Below are 22,758 nucleotides of genomic sequence, written 5' to 3'. Positions count from 1 at the left end.
CCAGCACTCGGGAGGCAGAGGCAGGCGGATTTCTGAGTTCGAGGCCAGCCTGGTCTACAAAGTGAGTTCCAGGACAGCCAGGGCTATATAGAGAACCCCTGTCTCGAAAAGAAAAAAAAAGTACAGTGACTCCCAGGTAAGGGAGCAGAGCTGGAGGCACCCCCACCTGGTGCCACCGGAAAACATAGGTAGCTGGGGAGAGCAGGCACCTGAGAACCTACTGTCACTCGTCACTGACAAACATACAACACTTCCTTCTAAAACTAAATGTACATCTATGTGTACGTATGAAGAATCCTATCCCTGTGAGTTATTGACTCTACCCAAAGACTTGGAGGGATGCTGAGGTTGCTCAACAATGGTTCGGAGGGTTCAGCTCTTGCCACACAAACCGGATGAGTTTTGTGAGTTCAGTCCTCAGAACTGCAAGGAGAGCACCAACCCTCAGAGCTGTCCTCTGACCTCCACACATGGCACCATGACATGTGACCACCTTCCACACATACAATAGTAAAAAAATAAAGGGTTTTTTTTTTTTAGGAAAAAAACAAACAGGCTACCAGGGTGGCAAACCAGGGTGACCTTGAACTCAGAGATCTCCTCTGCTTCTGATTCCCAATGCTGGGATTAAAGGGGTGCACCACCACAACTGGCTAAAATAACGTTTTTTTAAAAATAAATTAATAAAATATAGGGGCTGAAGAGATGGCTCAGCAGTTAAGGACATTTGCTTCTCTCCCAGAGGTCCCAGGTTTGGTTTACAACCAAAAGGTCCCCGAGTAGCTTGCAACCACCTTGAACTCGTTCCAGAAGACCTAATGGCCTTATCTGGTCTCCAGGGATACCCACACACCAGTAGCATAGACACACACAGATACACATAGACACACACACATAAACTTACATAACAAATAATAAAAAGGATTTAGAGGCAAATGTCTTCTTGTTGTTGATGGTGGTGGTGGTGGTGATGTTGTTGATGTTGGTGGTGGTGGTGATGTTGTTGATGATGATGTTGATGTTGTTGTTGTTGATGATGTTGTTGTTGTTGTTGTTGTTGTTGATGTTGTTGTTGTTGATGATGATGTTGTTGTAATGAGCTTACAGTTCTGCCTCTGACTCACAGCTGCTCTTACTCAGGATGCTCAGTCACCTGAGCTTGAAAAGACATTTGACTTTCCCGAGGCCTCTCTTCCAAGGGAGGGTGAGGGTCATAAATGAGGAACTCAGGGAAACCATTCCCTACTCCCTCTCTCCAAACGATGAACGCCATCCCCTCCCACACCAGGCCCGTCTCCAGATAAGTGTGACCCCCTAGTTCTTCCTGAGAAGCCAGGGCTGGAGGCGCATTCGCTTTCCTTCTCTCAGAAGGATGGAGAAACTACAATGAAACCTGGATCTTCTGCAAACTTTAAAGCCTTTTTACCCCGGGACACGTCTGTCTTTTTTAGGGGTGTCACTGGAGAAGAGGAAAGCTGCATTTCAGAAATATTGTCGTAATGGCTTTTAAGCCCCCCTCTTTTTAAAAGAATTATTTATTTATTTTATGTATATGAGTACACTGTAGCTCTCTTCAGACACACCAGAAGAGGACATCAGATTGCAGGTGGTTGTGAGCCACCATGTGGTTGCTGGGAATTGAACTCAAGACCTCTGGAAGAGCAGTCAGTGCTCTCAACCACTGCGCCGTCTCTCCAGTCCGGGTTTTTAACACCTTTAACTGTGATCGCTGGTGCTATTTTGAGGAAACCTGGCAACCTTGACATATTTATTGTATACATGTCTTACAGCGCTCAGACTTACATTTTCATGTTGAAGGTTTTCATCACAGTATGGGAAAATGTCTCAACAGTTTGTCTCTACTGCTTCCTAATTTTTAGTCAAAAAGATGATAGATGCCTAAAGTTTGCCTTTCTGATTGGTCAAAGTTCTATTCTTCTACGTATATATAAAAAGGAATATATGCCACCATTTTCCAGCTCTTTGAAAGTTCAGAGGACTTGGAGAGGTTGGTTCAATGATAGAATTTAGGTTGTCAAGGCAGGGTGTTATTACAAAGTCTGGGCTAGCCCAGAACTCATTTTGTAACCCAGGCTGACCTTGAAGTCTCAGCACTCCTTATACATCATCTCCTGTTGGGATTGCAGGCCCTGACATACTGCGATTCTTTGTATGTAGTTTTAGATGTACAATAACCCCAAACTGGCAGGACCTGCATATCCATCCGAGTGGGAAAAGAACGCTTGTATCCATATAATGGAATGAATGGTATTTAACAATGAAACCCAACTGTTAATATGTAACAAAATACATAGATCTTAAAGCGTTATGTTTGATGGAAGAAGTCAGATCCAAAAGCCTGTAATTCCATTTGTGTGACGTTTTGGAAAAGACACAATTATAGGAACAAAAATCGGATTAGTGGTTACCAGTAGCAGGGGTAGAAGATGCGTGAATAGAAAGAGCAGAGCACACAGGCACCTGTTTAGAATGTCGGAAATATCAAGTATGATGCTGATGAACAATTCATCTGCCAAACCTCATCAAAATGTGCTCTTTGAAAAGGTGAGCTTTGACGTGGATGGGGTGGCACTAGCCTGCCATTCAGATCCTTCTGGAGGAGGCTGGGGCAGGAAGACAAAGGGTTTTGTTGTTGTTCCTGATTGCTTTAAGGTGAATTTTATACTTTAATAAACCTAACAGGAGTTGAGTCCCTAACCCTCTGTTGCCCCGGACCCAGGCTCAGAAAGGCAATATCCAAGGTTATTCTTGCAGCTCAGAGCTCACCATGAAGAGAAATAACTGGAATCCTAAGTCCATTCTGTGCCCTGATCAGGAACAAAGCCTCCTGAGTCAGTGCCCACACTTCCCTGCCTGGTCCTGGCCTCTAGCCCTGGACAGGGACCGAGTGCTCTGACCAAGCTCTAATTTGGGGCATGTAATCCCCATTGTAACCTATTAACCGAGCCAAAGTTTCTGGTCACTGGGGCTGCATGTGTGAGGTTGGGAAGCAGGAACAGCGTCCTTCTGAGCAGCAGGTGTCCTGCAGCGGCTGAGACCCTCTCTGGTGCTGTCCTGCAGTGGCTGAGAGCCTCTGGTACTGTCATTTCAGTGCTCCTCACATGGGTCAACTGCTCCAGCGTCCGATGGGCCACCCGGGTTCAAGATATCTTCACAGCTGGGAAGCTCCTGGCCCTGGCTCTGATCATCATCATGGGTATTGTGCAGATATGCAAAGGTAACTGTGGAGGGGACCAGGGGGCTCCGCATGACTTTCCACCCCTTGCATGGACTCATCCTAAGGTTCCCGAGTCGTGACCTTGACTGGCTTCTGTTGTTCACATGTGTGACAAAGGGGATGAGACGACGTCTTCCTCAGGATTAGGGATGCCCACTTCCACTCCCATCCACCACTTTGAAAAGACCTCTCTACACTTGCTTCAGGACTAACACAGCTAAGCGAGGACCCCAGATCTCTGTACTCAGTTCTTATTTTGACACAGGGAAGACATTTCTTGCATTTTCTACTTGCACTTGGTTAATATCATAAAATGAAGAACAGAAGAAGAGAATTTCATGTATTTCAGTATTGCTCATAGTCTCGGGGGAAAAGCGTGCTACATTCTTGAGGCCTCTGCCAACATTCCCCATCGGATTTGATCTGGATTTGGTTTCCATGGGACCCGCAGCACTGCTGGGCTCTGCACAGCGTCACTGCCTCTTGGAGAAAATGAGATGACAAACAGGAATACCTCCTGCCTGCCCACGAGCTCTGTGCTAGATACTCCCTCCCCTTGATCATTTTAATCAGCAGAATTAAACCCTGGGGAGTGGGGGGATGGATGGACGGACGGACATATTGTTTCCAGGAATTTAGGCTTAGGAAACATTGTGCTATCTTCTCAAAGATAATGAATCCTTCCTCAGCTCAGTTCTCAGTTCTCTCTCCCGATCACACAAACCTCCTTATTTCTTGTCCTAATTACCATTGTCTAAATAGCAGAGCTAATTACTCTGTCTTGTCCCGGCCTTATTTACTCAGCAACTGAGGGTATATGTGGTGCGAGTGTATATACTCAAACCTGGGCTTTGCACATGCCCTCTAATACAAAGCTACATCTTCAACCCAGAAACAAAACAAAAAAAAAGGTTTATTCTATTTTATATGTATCATATGTATTTTATATGTGTAAGTGCTTTGCCTGCACATATATGTGTGCCATGTGCATGCCTAGTGCCCATAAAGCCAGTAGAGAACACTGGGTCACCTGGTTGTGAGCCACCTAGCATATGGGTGCTGAGAACAGAGACCCTGGATGCTCTGCAGGCACCGCAAGTGCTCTGAACTGCCGAGCCATCTCTCCAGCCCAACCCCCAGCATCTTTTTTTACCAAAGGATCCAGAAGAAAACCAAATAGCCCTTAGGAAGTGATGGGCTATGGGCAAAGTAAACAAAATAAACTTGAACTGACAGAATGCTAGAGGTCTGTGAGAACTTGAATGTTGGTTGCTCTTGATGCTTTCTTCACAAAACACAAATAATAATATCAAGAAAAGTAGTCCAGGGACTGCCATTGACACTAGCTTCGCCATTTACATGAACTTTTCTTCTAAACAATGTTGTTGCCTTTTTTTTTAAATTACATATTTTCCTCAATTACATTTCCAATGCTATTCCTTTTTTTTTAAATTACATATTTTCCTCAATTACATTTCCAATGCTATCCCAAAAGTCCTCCACACCCTTCCCCCCACTTCCCTACCCACCCATTCCCACTTTTTGGCCCTGGCGTTCCCCTGTACTGGGGCATATAAAGTTTGCAAGTCCAATGGGCCTCTCTTTCCAGTGATGGCCGACTAGGCCATCTTTTGATACATATGCAGCTAGAGTCAAGAGCTCCAGGGTACTGGTTAGTTCATTATGTTGCACCTACAGGGTTGCAGATCCCTTTAGCTCCTTGGATACTTTCTCTAGCTCCTGTTGTTGCCTTTTTGAAAAGGATGTTCTGAGCTGTGCTTTGAGCCTGAGCCCCTGGTTCTGAGATTCCAGGTTCCGGGAGGTCCTGGTCCTGGATTTCTTCTTACTGGCTTTCTCTCACACAGAAGGTTCACAGACAAGGAGCTAGCATATCACCGTAGAAGAGGTCAAGACAATGCATGGGGTGGCCATTGGGCTACTGGGCCTGGGCTCGTCTCTCTGAGCAGCCTCCTACCTGTTGTGTCCACAGGAGAATTCTTTTGGCTGGAGCCAAAGAATGCATTTGAGAATTTCCAAGAACCTGACATCGGCCTCGTTGCTCTGGCATTCCTCCAGGGCTCCTTTGCCTATGGTGGCTGGAACTTCCTTAATTATGTGACTGAGGAACTTGTGGATCCTTACAAGTGAGTCAAATGAGGTTCGCTCTTCTGTTCACCCTTAGGCCGCACGGGACCCACCTCTGGAAAAAGGAAACACAGACTCACTTCTTGCCCTTCTCCAGGACATGTCCTGGTCTACCATGAAACCACAGTTGATGTCCCAGGAATTTGAACCATTTACCATCCACCCTGTTAAGAGAAGGGGAAGGATCCTATGACTGTCCCAGAGCAAGTGAACAATCAAGAGCTGTTCAGGACAGTGCGACAGAGAAGGAACTATCCTGGGTTGTCTCGGCATTTTATCTGTTTGGAGCCAGGCCCAGCTTTATATCTTAAGACAGTAGAAAGGGTGCATGGTCCAAATCTGAGTCAGAAGATGATAATCAGGTGAAACATATTTCTAGACCTAAACGGTTCCATTTCCTCTAAAGAGTCCTGCCCCACCTGAGTCAGAACCTACCTCCCAAATAGAGGAACAGCCAAGAGACAGCAGGTCGAGGCTCCTGGAGTTCCCCAGCAGAACACGTCCCTAGTAAAGGCTTCCCTCTGACCTCCTCTCCCTCTACAGGAACCTTCCTAGAGCCATCTTCATCTCCATCCCACTGGTCACATTTGTATACGTCTTTGCTAATATTGCATACGTCACTGCAATGTCCCCCCAGGAGCTGCTAGCCTCCAATGCAGTTGCTGTGGTAAGAAATCACTCAGGGGCCCCAACCAAGAATGCCAGTGTGTGTCTGCCTGTTTAGCCTCATGGAATGGGAAGTCATCCCACCTCCTCAGGCTGAAATCTGCATGTGTCCTCTCTCCACCGGGTATCTTCCAAGCGCCCAGGAGCAAACTAGTGGCGGGGTTAGTTCCAAAACAGCAACCATGGTTGCCTGAGAAGATGGCACAGAGTCTATATAGCCTTTGGTATTGAAATATCTAATGTTTTATGGAACAAGTCTCGTGTAAGCTTGCAGATTATGGAAGACAGACTGGTCCACAGGGAAACATGCACTGTATAAGGCACATGGATTCTCTCTGTTCTTTTCTTTCTCTGGGAATCATGCAAACTCAGGCAAACTGATTGCTCTCATCGGGGAAAGCTGGGTATTGAAGGGCTAAGGGCGTGATTCTGTAGTAAAGTGCAAAGCCCTGTGTTCCATCTACACGCACATATGCACACATAGACACCACACACACATGCACATGCACACACATAGACACACCCACACAGGCATACAAATACACATAGATACACACACACACGTATATATACATGCTCATGTGTGCACCAGTAAATAGTTCAGAAATCAGAGTGATTTATGCCCTTTGGACAAAGAGATCACAGAACACCTGCTATCTGAGGGAGGCCCAGGAGTCATGCTGAGCCTTCATTTCGCTTCAGACCCAACACTGTCATGACATGTCTCATCTTTGAAAATAAATATACCCTGCCATGTCCGTGGCTACCTCCTCCTAAAGCCAGCAGCCTCCAGGCCCAACAGGACATCTATTCTAGACACCACCTCCCCAGGCTCATGCTATAAGCATGACTCAGAGACTCTAGAAAGGGCTTATCCCTAAACTATATATACACACGAAAATGTGTGTGAAATCTCATCCATAAATTCACAACTGCTTCTTTCTCAGCTAAAGAAATAGCCAGTTGTGCCGGGCTGTGGTATCACACGCCTTTCATCCCAACACTCAGAAGACAGAGGCAGGCAGATGCAGATCTCTGAGTTTGAGGCCAGCCTGGTCTACAGAGTGAGTTCCAGGACAGCCAGGGCTTCACGGAGAAACCCTGTCTCAAAGAAAAGGAAAAAAACAACTGGTCCTTATTTTCCTACCATCATAGTCTGCTTCTGTGAATTTAAGAAGTCTGACTAAGGGTCCATTTCTAGTTTATACATGGGAAACTAAAGCCCACACATAGCAAACCCAGAACTGAGACAATAGCTCAGTGGCAGAGCACGTGCTTCACACAAGCAGGGCCCTGGGCTTGACCCCAGCACTGAAAAAAATAAAGAAGTAAGCATGTTTAAGGAGGGGGTAGGAACTGAATCTGACTGCAAGTCTGTGAATCTCCCTGTGCAGCAACATCTGTAGTGTGCACAGGGTTGACTTACAGCTCCTCACCTCTGCTCCTGACCCCTTCATTCCCCCAGTGTCCAGTCTGAGGTCATCCATAGGTCACTAAGTGCCTCGATTTCCTCATTCATAAGCAAGGATAATAAGTGTTAGCTCATCACTGTTATCACCACAATACACTGCCCCCTCAGCTAGCTAAGCCACAGCGTGTGTTTTTGATGTGTAGCTGTCTCTGTGGCATGGCAGTCTGGGCCGGGGCTCTCAAGATTAGCCAGAGAGAGTCGGCAGGGTAGGTGGGAGACAGGCACCCTGAAAGCGAAGAATAGACTGGAATGGGGGTTTCGCCTCTTTGTCTCCACTCATTTCTTGTTTTTTTTCCCTCCAGACTTTTGGAGAGAAGCTCCTTGGGGTCATGGCCTGGATCATGCCCATTTCTGTTGCCCTGTCCACATTTGGTGGAGTCAATGGCTCCCTCTTCACCTCCTCCCGGTGAGTGATGGCAGGGGGCCCTGCTGGGCCACTTTTCTGTCCATGTTGCTGTGTGTATTTGATGGACTTGTGTCTCCACTCCTGAGTGGTGGCTTTGTGGGAGCATGCATGTCAGCGTGGGTGCTAAGGGGGTTTTGCTGCTTTGAGGGTGACCTATGATAGGGCGTGCAAGGAAGCCACCCTGCTTTGGAAGTAACAGAGCTGTGGTAGGCAGCAGGATAGTATCTTGGCTACATTCCTAGAGTCCCCTTTCCCCTTTGTATGGACGTGGGCTACTACCAGCCAGAAAAAAAAAAAAAAAAAAAAAAAAAAAAAAAAAAAAACCTACTTTGAAAGAAACCAAGAAGAATTCTTGTGCCTGAAACCTCTAGGTCTGGCCTCTCATGAATGTCTGGAGCCAGACTCTACCTGGGAGAGATCCCTTAGAGTGTCCTGAGAAGGCAGGGCTACTCCTTACTCAAGAGGCAGGTACTGTGGGAGGCCACAGGCTCAAGTAGGGAAGAATACAATGGAAACTTTCTGGTAGCCACAACCCCAACTCCGAATTCCTTGGGAAGCCAGAAACATGAGTGGACCCTGGAGCCTTGCCCCATCTATCCAGGGGTCAGACCCCCTCCTTTATGTCCCTTCCTGCCTTCTCTGGGTGTACGCGTATGGAAGGGTTACCATTTGTGTGGCTCACAGGGTTTCCGTGCCCTAGAAGCCTGGTCCTATTTAAAAGATGAGTCTTGGCTCAGTTGTCTCCCATGCCACCGGACACATCCCAGAGAAATTCTGGTGAGATGACAGAGACTGCCATGTTCCCAGGATCCAGAGCAGTCAAGAAGGAGTGTAGGTGTCACCTGTGATGGAGGGAAACCCACACTCACCCGTAGCAACCTCGTGTGCGTGTTACACAGGAGCCGTGGCCACGTGGAGGCCCTGGCAGAGGGCGAGCAGTGGAAGAGCCCTGACCCATGAGACTCCCTGAGATCTGTTGGAGAGGAATGGCTGGCCACAGTCGCTTTAGTTTGGGGTTTGTCCCTCAGGCAGGCCACATAGTGGTCTGCATGCATGCAGCGTTAGTCATGTGCATGCAGGAGACGCCAGAGGTGTGGCCTCCTCACCCAAGCCACCTCAGCTCACCAACTACTCTCTTCCATCCTTCCTTTCTTTCATTCTTTTTTTGTCCCCAAGTTTGAGTCAGATGGTCCTTGCTGAGCAAGCTGAGAGTGTATGCACGTGTGCGCACGCGTGCGTGTGTGGATGTGTGTGTGTGTGTTACATCATATTCTCCATTGTCCCCTAGTTGGGATTGTTTCTTGTGACGTGGGGCTGTTAGACCTGGACAGTTAGTTATACTTGGTCCTGGCTGTACGTAGAGAATATGCATGAGAGCCTGACAATGTGCATATGCATGAGAGCCTGACTATGTGCATGGTGAAGCCCACAGAGCCCCCCAGGTTCTACTGCATGAGGCTGTGCTGGCTGGAAAGGACCTTAGCATGAAGAAGAGAGGGGCTGCATGTATCTGCACGAAATTAGGGAAGCTGGCCCAAGTAGCTCATGATGACATTGCTTATGGGTACTCGGAATCACAGCCACCTCCTGCACTTCTAGCTGCTGCTGCCACCATATTCCCCCCTATAGACAAAGCGTGGAGTGGCAGTTCTCTTAGGCCAAGTGTGGGAGCATACACCTCCCATCTCAGCCCTCAGAAGGCTAGATCAAGAAGGCCAAGACTTCCAGGCCAGCCTGGACTACAGATAGCAAAAGCCTGTGCACTGTCACACTGTCACCTTCCTCTCATCCATTAGATGGCTCAGCAGGTAAAGGTGATCTGAGCTTGACCCCAGGAACCCAACTCACATGGTGGCAGAAGGGAACTGGCTCACACAAGTTGTCTTTTGACCTCCATGAGTGTGCCACAGATAGCACACACACAAACAAATACGCAAATGAACTTAAGCTTTTAAAAGAAAACAGATTATTAACACTAACATGTTGTAACTGCTGGCAGTTACACAATTGTTTTTGTTGGTGGTGGATTTTGGGGAGTTTGTGTTGTTTTGCTTTGTTTGAAAGAGACATAAAGGGAAAAGAGGGAAGGGGCTGCTTTCAGTGTTGCTCTTTCTGTGAGTCTGGGTCTCTCCTTGTCTTCTGCACTATCTCCTTCTCTTCCAAGGGTGTATACTACCCCCATTTTTTAGACTTTTAAAAATCGCTTTTTAATGTGTGTGAATTTGTCTGCATGTATGTCTATGAACCATGTGTGTGCTTGGCACCCACAGAGTGGCAAGAGGGTGTCAGGTCCCCCTCAAACTCGAATTGCAGATGGTTATGAGCCACCATGTGGGTGCTGGGAATCGAACCCAGTTCCTCTGCAAGAGCAACAAGTTCTCTCAACCCCTGAGCCAGCCCTCCTGCCCTCTGCCTATTTGTGAGAGGGGGTCTCATAAGACTGGCCTCAAATGGGAAATCCCCTGCCTCAGGATCTGTGTGCTGAGTTCACGGGCATGTGCCACCTTGCCCAGCTTAGGATCCCGGGTTTACAGCCTGCATTTTTGTTTGATGTCGTATTGTGAGCATGTTCTCACATAATCATTTTCTTCAGAAACATGATTTTGAGGGCTGGAGAGATGGCTCAGATTCAACTCCCAGCACCCACACGGCGGCTCAACCATCTGTAACGATCTGACTCTGCTGGCCTTCACCGACACTGCTCAACACAGTGCGCAGACATACATTCACACAAACACCATATGGACACATGAAGTAAAAAGACTAAAAAAAAAAAAAACACATGATTTTTTTTAAACTTTACCATTGTCCATCTTATAGATAAATCCTAATTTCTTTAACCAATGTCATAATTTTAAGCATCCAGAACACTTGCAGTTGAGCGCCTGCCAGAGCCTTTTTGTGTGTGTGTGTGTGTACCTTTCAGCACCTCTCTATTAGGGTTTTGGGTTTTTTAAGAAGGCTTCTTGGGGCTAGAATGCTTATCTCTATGGGTATAAAGTTTAGGTGTCGTGTATATACAGTCAACTGCACAAATTTCAAGTGTGATTGAGAAGTTGTGATGGTTATGGACACCCAAGAAGCCACCACCCAGAACTTTTCAGTGTCCCTCCAAGGTCTCCTCCTGTGTTTTTCCAGCCCATGGCCTCTCTCCGATCTCACAGAAGCAGCTTAGTCTCTGGATATGATAAGAATGCTGTTACAGCAGTGCACAGGTGGCTCGGAGCTGTGTGCCAGGGAATCAATAACCCTTAAGGACAAGAAGTTTCTTACATAAAGGAGAAACGCAGCCAGGTAGTGGGATGGGCCATAACACCAGTATTAAGGAATTAGAGGCAGTAGGAGCAGGAATTCAAGGCCCATCTTGGCTACAGAGGAGTTCAGGGCCACATGGGCTACATGGGAACGTGTCTCAAAGAACCAAAAACAAAAAATAAGGGCAGAGGAGCTGATCCTGTAGCTTTGTACACGTGAGCAGAGGGGAGGTGATTCAGAGTGACAGTGCCCTGAGCCAGCTACATCAGTCTCCACGCGCCCCGGATCTGTGCACCCATCCATTGGCTGCCCCTGGTTTGCCTGTGCCTGCATTCGTGAACGTAGGGCCAGAGAGCGTGCACACAAAGGCAGGCTCCTAGCCGGTGGAGGGGGCTGCTGCGTGGGCCAAAGGATGGCACAGTGAGGGTATCCCGGCTTAGTGGTGCACAGGCTATCCCAGGCTGACCGACTTTTCTCCATGCCAGGCTGTTCTTTGCTGGAGCCAGAGAAGGCCACCTTCCCAGTGTGTTGGCCATGATCCACGTGAAGCGCTGCACCCCAATCCCAGCCCTGCTCTTCACAGTAAGGAGCCCCCACCTCACCCCCTCCCCCTGCTGCTGCCAGCCGTGCACAGATCCCCCCTTTGCTTTGAACGTAGTCTTCTTTGGGAGTCACACTATGTGCACATATCTGTCACCCTTCTGATCTAGTTCTGCATTTCACTAGGCCCTAGCTAAGGTGGTGCATGTGGCCACTGGCTTTATGAATGCCAAGGGATATAATTGGGAAAGATCCTGAGTCTAAAACACCTACAACTCTCAGACTGACTCATTTTTCTCCTCCTATTCTGTTGGCTCAGACTGAAAAGACTTGAAATGCCAAAGCCTCACAAAATCCTGTCTCTGCTCCTGGGCTTCCTGGCACCTGCTACCACAGGCCACAGCTCTGAGCCTCTGCCAGTCCCTGCACAGCTCACCCTTCTTCCAACCCCACCAACTTCCTGCCTAGGGTACTCTGTCAGCCTCTTGGAAGATGCCATCAAAATAAATCTAGTTCAGGGTATACCTGATAAGAAACACAGGCAGAGGAAAACTCATAAACTGGGGGATGGAGAAGAGGCACCTTTGAACAGGGAAGAAATGGGGTTTTTAACAAAGAGCAGAATCTTTGAGAACAGTGGTTCTCAGCCTGTGGGTTGTGACTCCCACAGGGGTGGCCTATCAGATATCCTGAATACCAGTTATTTGCATTACAATCCTTAATAGTAGCAAATTATACTTATGAAGTGGCAACAAATGATTTTTAATAATTTATTTATTTTTATTTCATGGTGTTTTGCCTGCATGCATGCCAATGGGAGAATGTGAGGGCCCCTGGGACCAGAGTTACAGACAGTTGTGAGCTGCCATGTAGGTGCTGGGAATTGAACTCGTTGGGTCCTCTGGAAGAGCAGTCTTAACTGCTGAACCATCTCTACAGACGACAACAAAATAATCTTAACGTTAGGGACCACAGCTTGAAGAACTGTAGTAAAGGGTGGCAGCATTGGGAAGGTTGCGAACCCACTGACTTAGAGAGTCAAAAGGACGAACAAAGACTTGTCTTCATTTGTTTTTTTGAATTAATTAATTTTTTTTTTGGGGGGGGGGTTTCGAGACAGGGTTTCTCTGTATAGTCCTGGCTGTCCTGGAACTCACTTTGTAGACCAGGCTGGCCTCGAACTCAGAAATCCGCCTGCCTTTGCCTCCCCAGTGCTGGAATTAAAGGCGTGTGCCACCACGCCCAGCTTGAATTAATTTTTATTTTCTTTCTGAATCTTGAATAAAGTTTTACAAATTATGTTAAACCAGACATAGTGGCACACACCTTCAATCCCAACATTCCAGAGGCAGAGGGAGGCAGATCTCTTGAGTTTGAAGCCAGCTACATAGAAAGTCCCAGGCCAACCAGGGCTGAGTAGAGTGACCCTGCCTCAAAACACTGAATACAATAGCAAAAATTACTTTGATTTCCCCAAGAGAGGCGATCAGAGGTCAAGGTAGCAGAGCTCACTGGGAGAATTCTCGAGTGTTCAGGTGCAACATGAAGGTCATCCTGATTGGGTAGTTGCAGAAGCAATGGAAGGAGATAGTATTTTCCATGAGTCATTCAGCTTTTCTCAGTTCTCAGTTGCGATATTCCCGCTGCAAGGCAAATACAGGGAGACTGTGACCTGGTCACCATCAGATCTCATGGGAGAACTAAGCCTTGCATTCATTGGCCTCCACAGACTATCGAAAGTGGAAGGCCTTAGTTCATCCCGAGAGAGCCACAGAGATGATTTTGATGTTGGAAACTGACTTCCGTTGAGAAAACCCCATAGCGTGTTACAGGCTTACATGAGTTTGCACTGGTAGAATGTTAAGAAAACAACCTGCCTATGTTAGTGTTTAATCATTTTTTTAAAGGGAAAACTAAAGTAGATCACTCAGCCAAGAGAAAATGATGAAGAGAAGAACAAGGCCTTATTTATCAGTTAACGATCTCCCTAAGGGGTCAACAGGATGAAAATAAATAAATGAGCTTGAGCCATAATTGAAAGTGAAATATGGCAAGGTGAGAGATGCCCTGAGCCAACAAATACCAGCACGGCCAACCCAGGTATCCACTCTGAATGATTACTCCTACACCGTCACAACGGTTACAGACCCACATTTTATCCCTGTAATAAGAAGCAGTTCTTAGCCAGATGTGAAGCACAGGTCTTTAATCCCAGCACCAAGGAAGCAGAGGCAGCTGGATCTCTGTGAGTTCAAGGCCAGCCTGGTTTATATAGCAGGTTCCAGGACAGCCAGAGCTACTTAGAGAGACCTTGTCTCCAAAAAGCCAGAAAGAAGTTCCTGGCAGTAAAGTTATAGTCCATCCTAGGCTACTGAAGGTAGCTGAAAGTCCTCCTCTTGAGATGTCCACTATAAAATAGCACACCTGGCTTAGAGGGGAAGAATAGCCCCTAACCAGTGAACATCTCCAGTCTCCCAATGCCTTCCTTCTTCTTCACCTCAACAGTGCCTCTCCACCCTGCTGATGCTGGTCACCAGTGACATGTACACACTCATCAACTATGTGGGCTTCATCAACTACCTCTTCTATGGGGTAACGGTTGCAGGACAGATAGTCCTTCGCTGGAAGAAGCCTGACATTCCCCGCCCCATCAAGGTAAGAGGGTCTGCCCTAGAGTCCTCAATCCTGTGATGCGGATGGAGCCACCATGGCTCTTGGCCATGTGTGTGGGAACAATTGTTTTCTTTCTTCACTCCTAAAACTTACACCATATATAGGTGGTTTTCAGGATTCTTTTATCTGCCCTGTTCTTCCACAATACTATGCCTCTATCCCAAACTGAGTCTCCTTCTGCCTGCGCATAGGAATTCTAGTCACTGGCCAGATGGGTGTCGAGTACTTCCTCAGCTGGTAGAGCATGAAACTCTTAATGTCAGGGTGGTGGGTTCGAGCCCCACATTGGGCACCAATATGTAGTAGTAAATATTTAGCCTCAATCAGGGACTTATCCCACCTTTGGTCTTTCAGTTCCCAGATAAAAGACACAAAACTTTTATATTTATGCTAAGCTTTAATGCACTAGAGCAGGACAGGTATCTACCCTCTAAGTTATTAGTTTCTACTTCCCTATAAATAACCCCGAGTTATAACTTGCCATGTTCCATCTGTGCTGCTACTAACTTCAATTGGCCAGCCCTGGTGGTCATGATTTCATGATTCACCTACCTCATGGCATCGTCTCCTCTCTTCACATTCTTCTCTTCTCCCTCCTGCTCCTGTCTCAGGCCCAGGAACCTAAACCATGCCTACCTCTCTTCTGTCCAGCTATAGGTTGTAGGCACCTTCATTCAATCAATAGTCTTAAATTAAGGAGAAAGGTTACATAGTATCGCTTGATGAGTGTGAAAACTCCCTTGTCCCTGGGGGCAACCAGACCTTGGGGACCAGTATTTATTTAGAATTACAGTACATAGCAACAGACCAAACCTCAACATATTTTTGAAGCTTTCTAATCCTTGCTTTTCAAAGTTCCAAGACTAAACACAGGTTTGACGAACAAACAAAAAATTGATACTGTTGGTTCTTCAATTGCTCAGAACAAAATAAAGTTTTAAGTTCTCTTAAAACTGAATAGAGCCTAGAGCTATTTGAAGATCCTGTTCTAGAAACACAGACAAGATACTTCTAGAGTCTGCCCACTGAGAAAGAAGAAATGTTCGATCTGTCAGTTCCCCCCTGACATTATCACTGTTACTTTCTCCCACTTCTTAAACTCCTAGAGGGAAGGGGAACTAGATAAACTCGTCTCCTTCTGAGGAGGGAAGGGAGGTAGGCAGCTGACGCCACTGCCCCTGGGTTGGGAGTATCTAAGGTACCCAACACATGTGCTCAGCAAGAAGCCAAGCCTGTGTAGCTGATGTTTCCTTCTGAACAAAATGCCGACCAGGCCCTAGTCTGCCTTATTCCCTTTTGGCTCCTGGTCTCCTGGGACTAAGCAATTTTCCCTTCTCTAATTGCTTGAGAGAAATAGATTGAGGCTGATCCCAGTGTGGGTGCTGAGCATCGCTGTGGTGTATTCAGATGAGGCCTGGCCCGGGCGTGGGAGTCCCAAAGGATCCGGGTCATTTCCTTCCTTCCTCTCCTCTCCTCCTCCCGAGGACCCCTGCAAGTGTTCTCCAAAATCCTAACCAGATTTCCAGCCCCTGGGCTTCTCTGCTGCCACAGGTATTTACATGAGTCATGAGGTCTCAATGAGCAGTAAAGATCCTTACTTCCCTGTCCCACTTCCCAATTTCACCAGCATCTCCCGATGCAGCACCTACAGGGGCCTGAAGTGTGGGATACGGAGCTGGTTGCAGCTCAACCATTTCCCTCAAGGATGAGGGTGAAGAAGAGGGTACCCTCTTCCTGATGGACCCTAAGAGCCACATAACTCACAGTGCTTCTGTGTCCCACAGGTCAGCCTGCTGTTTCCCATCATCTACTTGCTGTTCTGGGCCTTCCTGCTGATCTTCAGCCTGTGGTCAGAGCCAGTAGTGTGTGGCATTGGCCTGGCCATTATGCTGACGGGAGTTCCTGTCTACTTCCTGGGTGTCTACTGGCAACACAAACCCAAGTGTTTCAATGACTTCATTAGTAAGTGGTGACCAGAAAGAGGTTCTCTTGGGAAGGTACATATAGCAGTCTGACTGGGGAGCCATGCCAGAATCAGAAAGCCAAGGTTCCCCCTTACTTGAGTCCACAGGGCTCACGATTCAGGACCAGGAACGACAGCTGTCTTCCAAAGACCTCTAGAGAAACAAGACCAGCTGGCCTCCCTGCACAGACCTTAGGCAACCTACCAGCTAGCCATCAGGAACCACTATAGGTTAGCTGGAGACCAGTATAGACCCTGGAAATGAGGACAGGTAGTCAGTAGGCACAGAGAAAGTGCAAGGCTAGAGCCTGGGTGAACAAGAGGCAGCGCTCAGATAATGCAGGATATGGACAGGCTGGTCTCCAAAGCCACTTGCTATTCTGAGGTAAAAGCTGAGGTGGAAGAGCTGGCCAGAGTAGGGCCCGATTGATGGGGCTGGCAGCACGTTATCACTGACCTAACTTCTGTATTGTTTCCTTCCTCAGAGTCCCTAACCCTAGTGAGTCAGAAGATGTGTGTGGTCGTGTATCCCCAGGAGGGAAACTCAGGGGCTGAGGAAACAACTGATGACTTAGAGGAGCAACACAAGCCCATCTTCGAGCCTACTCCTGTCAAGGACCCAGATTCGGAGGAGCAGCCCTGAAGACTGCCAGCCTGTAACTGGCCACTCCTCCCTTCATCCTTTCTGCCCTGTATTCCTGCCTAGGTCCCCCCAACACACACACACACACACACACACACACACACACACACACACTTCTGTAAGGCAGGGGCCAGACCTGGGTGTCCACAGTGAGACATTCTAAACAAAGACCCTGACCTTTGTACCCAAAGAACCAACCTGCTTCCAGGACCGAGGCCCATGGTCAAGGTCAGTGCACCAGGGCCTGCACACACCCTAAGGTTTGGAGGAGAGTGGAGGTGCCATTAGTACCCTACAGGGCCCTTCCTCCTGGGCCCGTGCCTGTTAGGTGCCTCTAAGAAACCTGGGTTCACTACTATTTCTTCTCCCTAACTCCGAGCCCAGGTGAAACTTCCATTGGGGAAAAAAGGTAGCAGCCCCAGCAATAGCTGGGGAAGACAACTCAGATTGTCACCGTTAAGTCAGCTGGAGAGACTCAGATGTGGCTTCATTCTCCAGGGAACCAAAAGGCAGAGGGTTCACTTCTCTTTGCCTTCTTCTCCACTCTGTACTACCAAGACTCCACTGCCCAGCCTCGACCCACTACCCAGAGAGTTCCCTTTCAGGAAGCCTCCACCCCACTGAGCTAAGGACCAAGAAGGAGGACTACCCCACCCCCAGCTCTAAGCCAAGCTTGTGGAATATACAGGGAACTCTCAGACTGCAGAAGCCAAGCCCTGCCCCACCCCTGCCACTGCCTCCTATCCCCTTGTGGTGCCAAGGCTCCCTGAAGCCGGAAAGACTTCTATTTAGTCTAATAGACATCTCTCTCTTAAGGGCAAAGTGACTCTGCTCCTCCCTGTCCCCCTGTGAAAGAGCAGTCACCCTCTTATCCCAGCAGCTCTTCCCACCCACAGTTCTGCCAACCACCCTCACCCCTTTCCTCTCCTGGACCACAGCTCAAGGACCAGGTATGAAGGATCCCCAAGTCCTTCAGACCTGAATTAGAGTCAAACCAGCCTTAAGTCATCTCCCATCCAAGAACTGGGCCTAAAGTGCTCCCAGTTGCCAACCTCCAGGACAGACCTGATGTCAAATCCTCCCCTGGAAGGAAGGGTGCTTTCCTCCTTCCCAGCAGTGCTCAGCCCTCACCCTGGGGAGACCATGTTGTTGGTGGGGGGTGAGGAGAATGTTTTCCGAAGGCCAGTTCCTCTCCCCTCCCTCAACTCAAACAACCCTACCACCGTTCTGCCATCCCACCTGGGACAAGAGGACAGAATGGCGCTGACTTTGGAGACCTTAGAAAAGCCCCTTCCAGGAGAGCCTCTGGCCTGTGCTCTACAGGAAGGTGACAGTGTCTGCCTTCTCCTGGCAGCCTCCACACCTGCTGTGCTTAGGACAGGATCCTTTGATCACAAGGCAGAACCCTAACCCCGGTCCATCTACTCAAACTGGAATATGCAGGGACCTTTCCCTGGCCTCTGCCAGCAGGTCTCCCAACTTCCCACCTAGCTCACCCTACCCCTAACTGGTGAGAGGCTGGGTTTGGGCTGAATTATGCCCTTAGGAATACAGTCCAGGCAGGCTGTGGGGCCTCTGGGGGGCCAGGGACCACCCTCTACCCCTCTCCTCTCATTCCTTCAGCCTGTACCAGCCCCTCCTTGAATTATTGTCTCTCTCTCTTTTTTTTTTAAGTGGATGCCTTACTTTTTGGATAACTATTTTTGAAGCTGGTATTTCTATTTCTTTTGGATTTTTTTAATGTATGGTGGTTTGGGGGCAGAGCTAGAACCTTAATAATCTGTCACTGAGTTCATTTAGGTTTTAAATTTTATTGGTTTGTTTTATGGAGTATTTTCTTTTCATGTAATAAAATTTTAAATGGAGATGGAGTGATGGAGTTAATAATCATAATCAGATGACGTCTGAATCGGAATCTGTGGACATTTTTATTTAGTCCAGAATCCTTCCAGGAATGCATTCCTAAAAGTCTTGATTGTCACCTTCCAGCTGCCTAGGGCTATGGAGCCCGTACGTTCTTACCCCTACCGCTGGTCCCTTCTGTTGAATCCTGAAAGGTTACTGAGTTCCCGCTCTGTGTGCCATCCAGAAATCCTGGAAACAAAGTAGGACATAAAGCTCATCACTGTCCAACCGTCAGATGGTGAGACGTGGGCCAGAGATCGGCACCAAGTCGAGTCCAGGAAGGCAAAGATGAGGGTGATAATCCCAACACCTGGCAGGAAGAGCTTTGTGCGCTGTGGAGAGAGCCCTGGAGGGAGGGTCCAGAGGGAGAGTCCGAGGAGCCTGTTCCACCCAGCTAAGCAGAAGCAGCAGAGAGGATAATCTCTGGGAGGAAGATAAAGATGAGTAGGGCTGGAAGAAAAAAAAGGAGGGGTTGAGGTCCCTGTGTGTGTGTGTGTGTGTGTGTGTGTGTGTGTGTGTGTGTGTCCACACACATGCGCATGAGCACCGCAGCACTTGCATAGAGGTCAGAAAACAACTTGCAAGAGTTGGTTCTCTCTTTCCATCATGGAGGTCTCAGGGACAGAATTTGGGTTAAGGTTGGCAATAAGTGCTGTTTTGCTGGCCCCGAGGAAAAAAAATTTTTTTTGTTGGATTAGTGACATGAGACAAACACATTGGCTGGCCGTGGTGGACAGCACTCAGGAGGCAGAGACCAGTAGATCTCTGTGAGTTCTAGGCCAACCTGGTTCACATAGCAAGTCTCAGGACAGCCAGGGGACCTCACGGTCTTTTGGAAAGTCGAGGAGACTTGCTTCTGCCCCTCCTTTCTGGGCCACCCTCCAGGAGCTTCTCCTGGGTCACCGTCATCCCAGAGCCAGCTCTGCTGACAGACCTGCAACCCGTGTGGAGGAGGTGGGTGGACAGCAAGACACTACCATCCACCTGGGACACCTCCGCTCCCAAGTCCTGGCCTGGCATTAATGCTCATGCTTGTGGCTGTCCTTATTCCAGACAGGCTGGAAGCTTGTCATCCTCAAAGGCTCTGTGCCAAGATGGCAGTCACTGAGCAGAGGGCAGCCAGTCACAGAGCAGCTGTGTGCCCTCAGACAAGTCACTTCACCTCTTTAACCTTTTAGGGTTGCCACTTGGGTAGGATTGGACTATATCTCGATTTCTTCATTTTCTAACCCTTGGTTATCCCAAAAGCAGAGGGTGACAATCTCTAATGGATGGATGCCCTGCAAGCCTCATGTCACTTTTTAAAACCCCCATTTCCTCTCTCTGGCCTCACCAAATGTCCTCCTTATTGCTCCCATTCTGGTGCAACCAGGCCTCTCAATTCCCTCTTATGTAATGGAGACACTTGTCCCCATATAAGGTGGCACCCGCTGATCTTTCAGCCTGCTCAGATGGCAGCTATGGGTCTCTTTATGAATGGCATGCATTGCTTCCTTGCCTCCGCCTTTTCCCTGTCTTAGTCCGGACAGTGACTGAAGTGCTAGGAACTTCAGATGTCTTGAGTTTGGACAATATTTCTTCTTTAGACACTTTGGGAACCTTTTAGAAGTCATTAAGTCATGACTGCTTACATGTCTATATCTTGCTTATGCTTTTGTTCTGTGTATGTGTATACATGTAAGAGGGTCTGAGGTCTTTTCTCACCTTTCATACCACGTTGGTCCTGGGGCCCAAACCCCAATCAACAGATTTTGTGGCAAGCCATCTCACCAGTTCACATTTACTTATGAATATACTCATACAACAGGTCTTTCTGATTACGGCGCCCAAGGACGTCACCATATTTTACAGAATAACAAGTTTATTGCTGAATTTTGCAAGTCATCACAGTTTCCAATCATCTTTGTCTCCTGTAGAGTATTTACTCGTGTCACATGTCTTCAGCGGGCCTTAGTCTAAGAACTCAGGAGGCAGAGTGTTGGAAATTGGTTCTAATGCTTTGATTCAGTCGGGAATCTGCGTGTCCAAACGCTAAAGGTCATTGTTCCCAAATGGTTTTTGATCGATCAATAAAGATGCCAGTGGCCAATGGTTGGGCCCAGGGCGGGACCCAGAGAGGAACAGAGAAGAATCGGCATGACTTGAGGAAGGAGGATGGGACGTAGGATCAGCAGGAGAAAAAGCCGACCAGCCATGTGAAATTTCAGGTAAGTGACCTCTGGCCACTTCCCGGATTAGGCCTGGAGGAGCAGGGGAAAAGGTTTAGGAGTGCCCAGCCTTTGAAGTAGCCAAGGCATTTTTAAAATAAGCTAGTGTGTGTGTGTGTGTGTGTGTGTGTGTGTGTGTGTGTGTGTGTGTTTCATTTGCAGATCCAAAGAGGTAGCTCCTAGGCAGGTGCACACATGCGACCCACAGGGAGCACAAAGCTGTATCCACAAACTCACGGCTATAGTAGAGACCGTCATATCTCTGAACTCAAAAAAGTACATTGGATGTCCTGGACCTGGAGTTATAGATGGTTGTAAGCCACATGGGTGGGTTAGGAATCAAACCCAGGTTCTCTCCAAGAACAGCAAATACATTTCTCCATCCCTTTTTGTTTTTGAGACAGGATCTCACCGTGTAGCCAAGGCCAACCTATAACTCTAGAGGCCAGAACAGCCTTAGATGTACAGAGACCTTCCTGCCTCTGCCTCCCAAATCCTGGAATAAAGGTCTGCCCCACTACACACAGCTTATTTGGGTTTTTTGGGTTTTTTGTTTTTGTTTTTGTTTTGTTTTTTAGAGAAATGGTCCCACTCTGTAACCTAGGCTGACTTCAGACTCATAGCAATCCTTCTGTCTCAGCTTTTCATATCCTGGAATTTGTGAGACAACATGTTTGTCCTTAATTTTAATTCAGGGAATGTGGTCACTGTGCTGAGTAGTTTTTGGCCAACTTGACCCCAGCTAACCAGAGAGGAAGGAACCTCAATTAAGAAAATGTGTCCATGAGAAGGGGCTGTATACAAGACTGGAGGGCATTTTCTTAATTAGTGATTGATGGGGGAGGGCCCAGCCCCTCAGGAGTGGGTCTTGGGTCTATAAGAAAGCAGGCTGAGCAAGCACTGTGGAGAAATCCAGTAAGCAGCACCCCTCATGGCCTCTGCTTCAGCTCCTGACTCCAGGTTCCTGCCCTGCTTAAGTTCCTGTCCTGGCTTCCTTCAGTGAAAACCAGTGATGTGAAAGTGTAACCTAAATAAACCCTTTCCTCCCCCACTTGCTTTAGTCATAGTGCTTCATCCCAGCAATAGAAACCCTAATTAAGACAGAGGCCATGGGACTGGAGAGATGGCTCAGGAGTTAAGAGCAATGACTGCTCTTCCAAAGGTCCTGAGTTCAATTCCCAACAACCACATAGTGGCTCACAATCATCTGTAATAGAATCTGATGCCCTCTTCTGGTGTGTCTGAAGACAGCTACAAGGCACTCATCTAAATAAAATAAATAAATCTTTAAAAAAAAAAAGACAAAGGCCATTACTGAAAAGATTACAAATAAAACCTGTCTATTCTCAAAGAGCAAAATGTAGCCCACGTGATAAGATGCTTGCAAGCATGAATATGTCCCCAGCTCAATCTCCAGCACCACCAAAAAGACAGACAGACAGACAGGCAGGCAGACTGGAAGACAGGAAGACCGAAAGAGAAGGCATGGTGGTTGGATCCCAGCATTTTGGAAGGTGATCAAAGATTTAAAGTCTAAGCTAGAGAGAGGGCTCAGGGGTTAAGAGCACTGACTGCTCTACCTGAGGTCCTGAGTTCAATTCCCAGCAACCACATGGTGGCTCACAACCATCTGTAATGGGATCCGA

The 22,758-nt window shown here is 47.8% G+C and overlaps 1 protein-coding gene across 2 annotated transcripts in view; it reads left to right on the top strand.

Annotated features, from left to right (window-relative positions):
• The window catches only part of Slc7a8 (solute carrier family 7 member 8), a 59,337-nt gene extending 40,472 nt beyond the window's left edge, over positions 1-18,865 (top strand). The window contains exons 5-12 of one of the 2 annotated variants that reach the window (XM_021181646.2): positions 3,113-3,238; positions 5,229-5,382; positions 5,927-6,050; positions 7,823-7,926; positions 11,667-11,763; positions 14,227-14,376; positions 16,179-16,356; positions 16,843-18,865. In XM_021181646.2, coding sequence (XP_021037305.1) covers positions 3,113-3,238; positions 5,229-5,382; positions 5,927-6,050; positions 7,823-7,926; positions 11,667-11,763; positions 14,227-14,376; positions 16,179-16,356; positions 16,843-17,000 — 1,091 coding nt within the window. In that variant the 3' untranslated portion in view covers positions 17,001-18,865. Of the gene's footprint in view, positions 1-3,112; positions 3,239-5,228; positions 5,383-5,926; positions 6,051-7,822; positions 7,927-11,666; positions 11,764-14,226; positions 14,377-16,178; positions 16,357-16,842 lie in introns of those variants that run through there. The other variant, XM_021181648.2, reaches the window with a different exon arrangement.
• The last annotated feature ends 3,893 nt before the right edge of the window (positions 18,866-22,758 follow it).

Source organism: Mus caroli, chromosome 14 (genome assembly GCF_900094665.2).
Source record: "Mus caroli chromosome 14, CAROLI_EIJ_v1.1, whole genome shotgun sequence".
Lineage (NCBI taxonomy): Eukaryota > Metazoa > Chordata > Mammalia > Rodentia > Muridae > Mus > Mus caroli.
The sequence above is the reverse complement of the archived record's forward strand: the minus strand, read 5'-3'. Positions and strand labels throughout refer to the sequence as shown.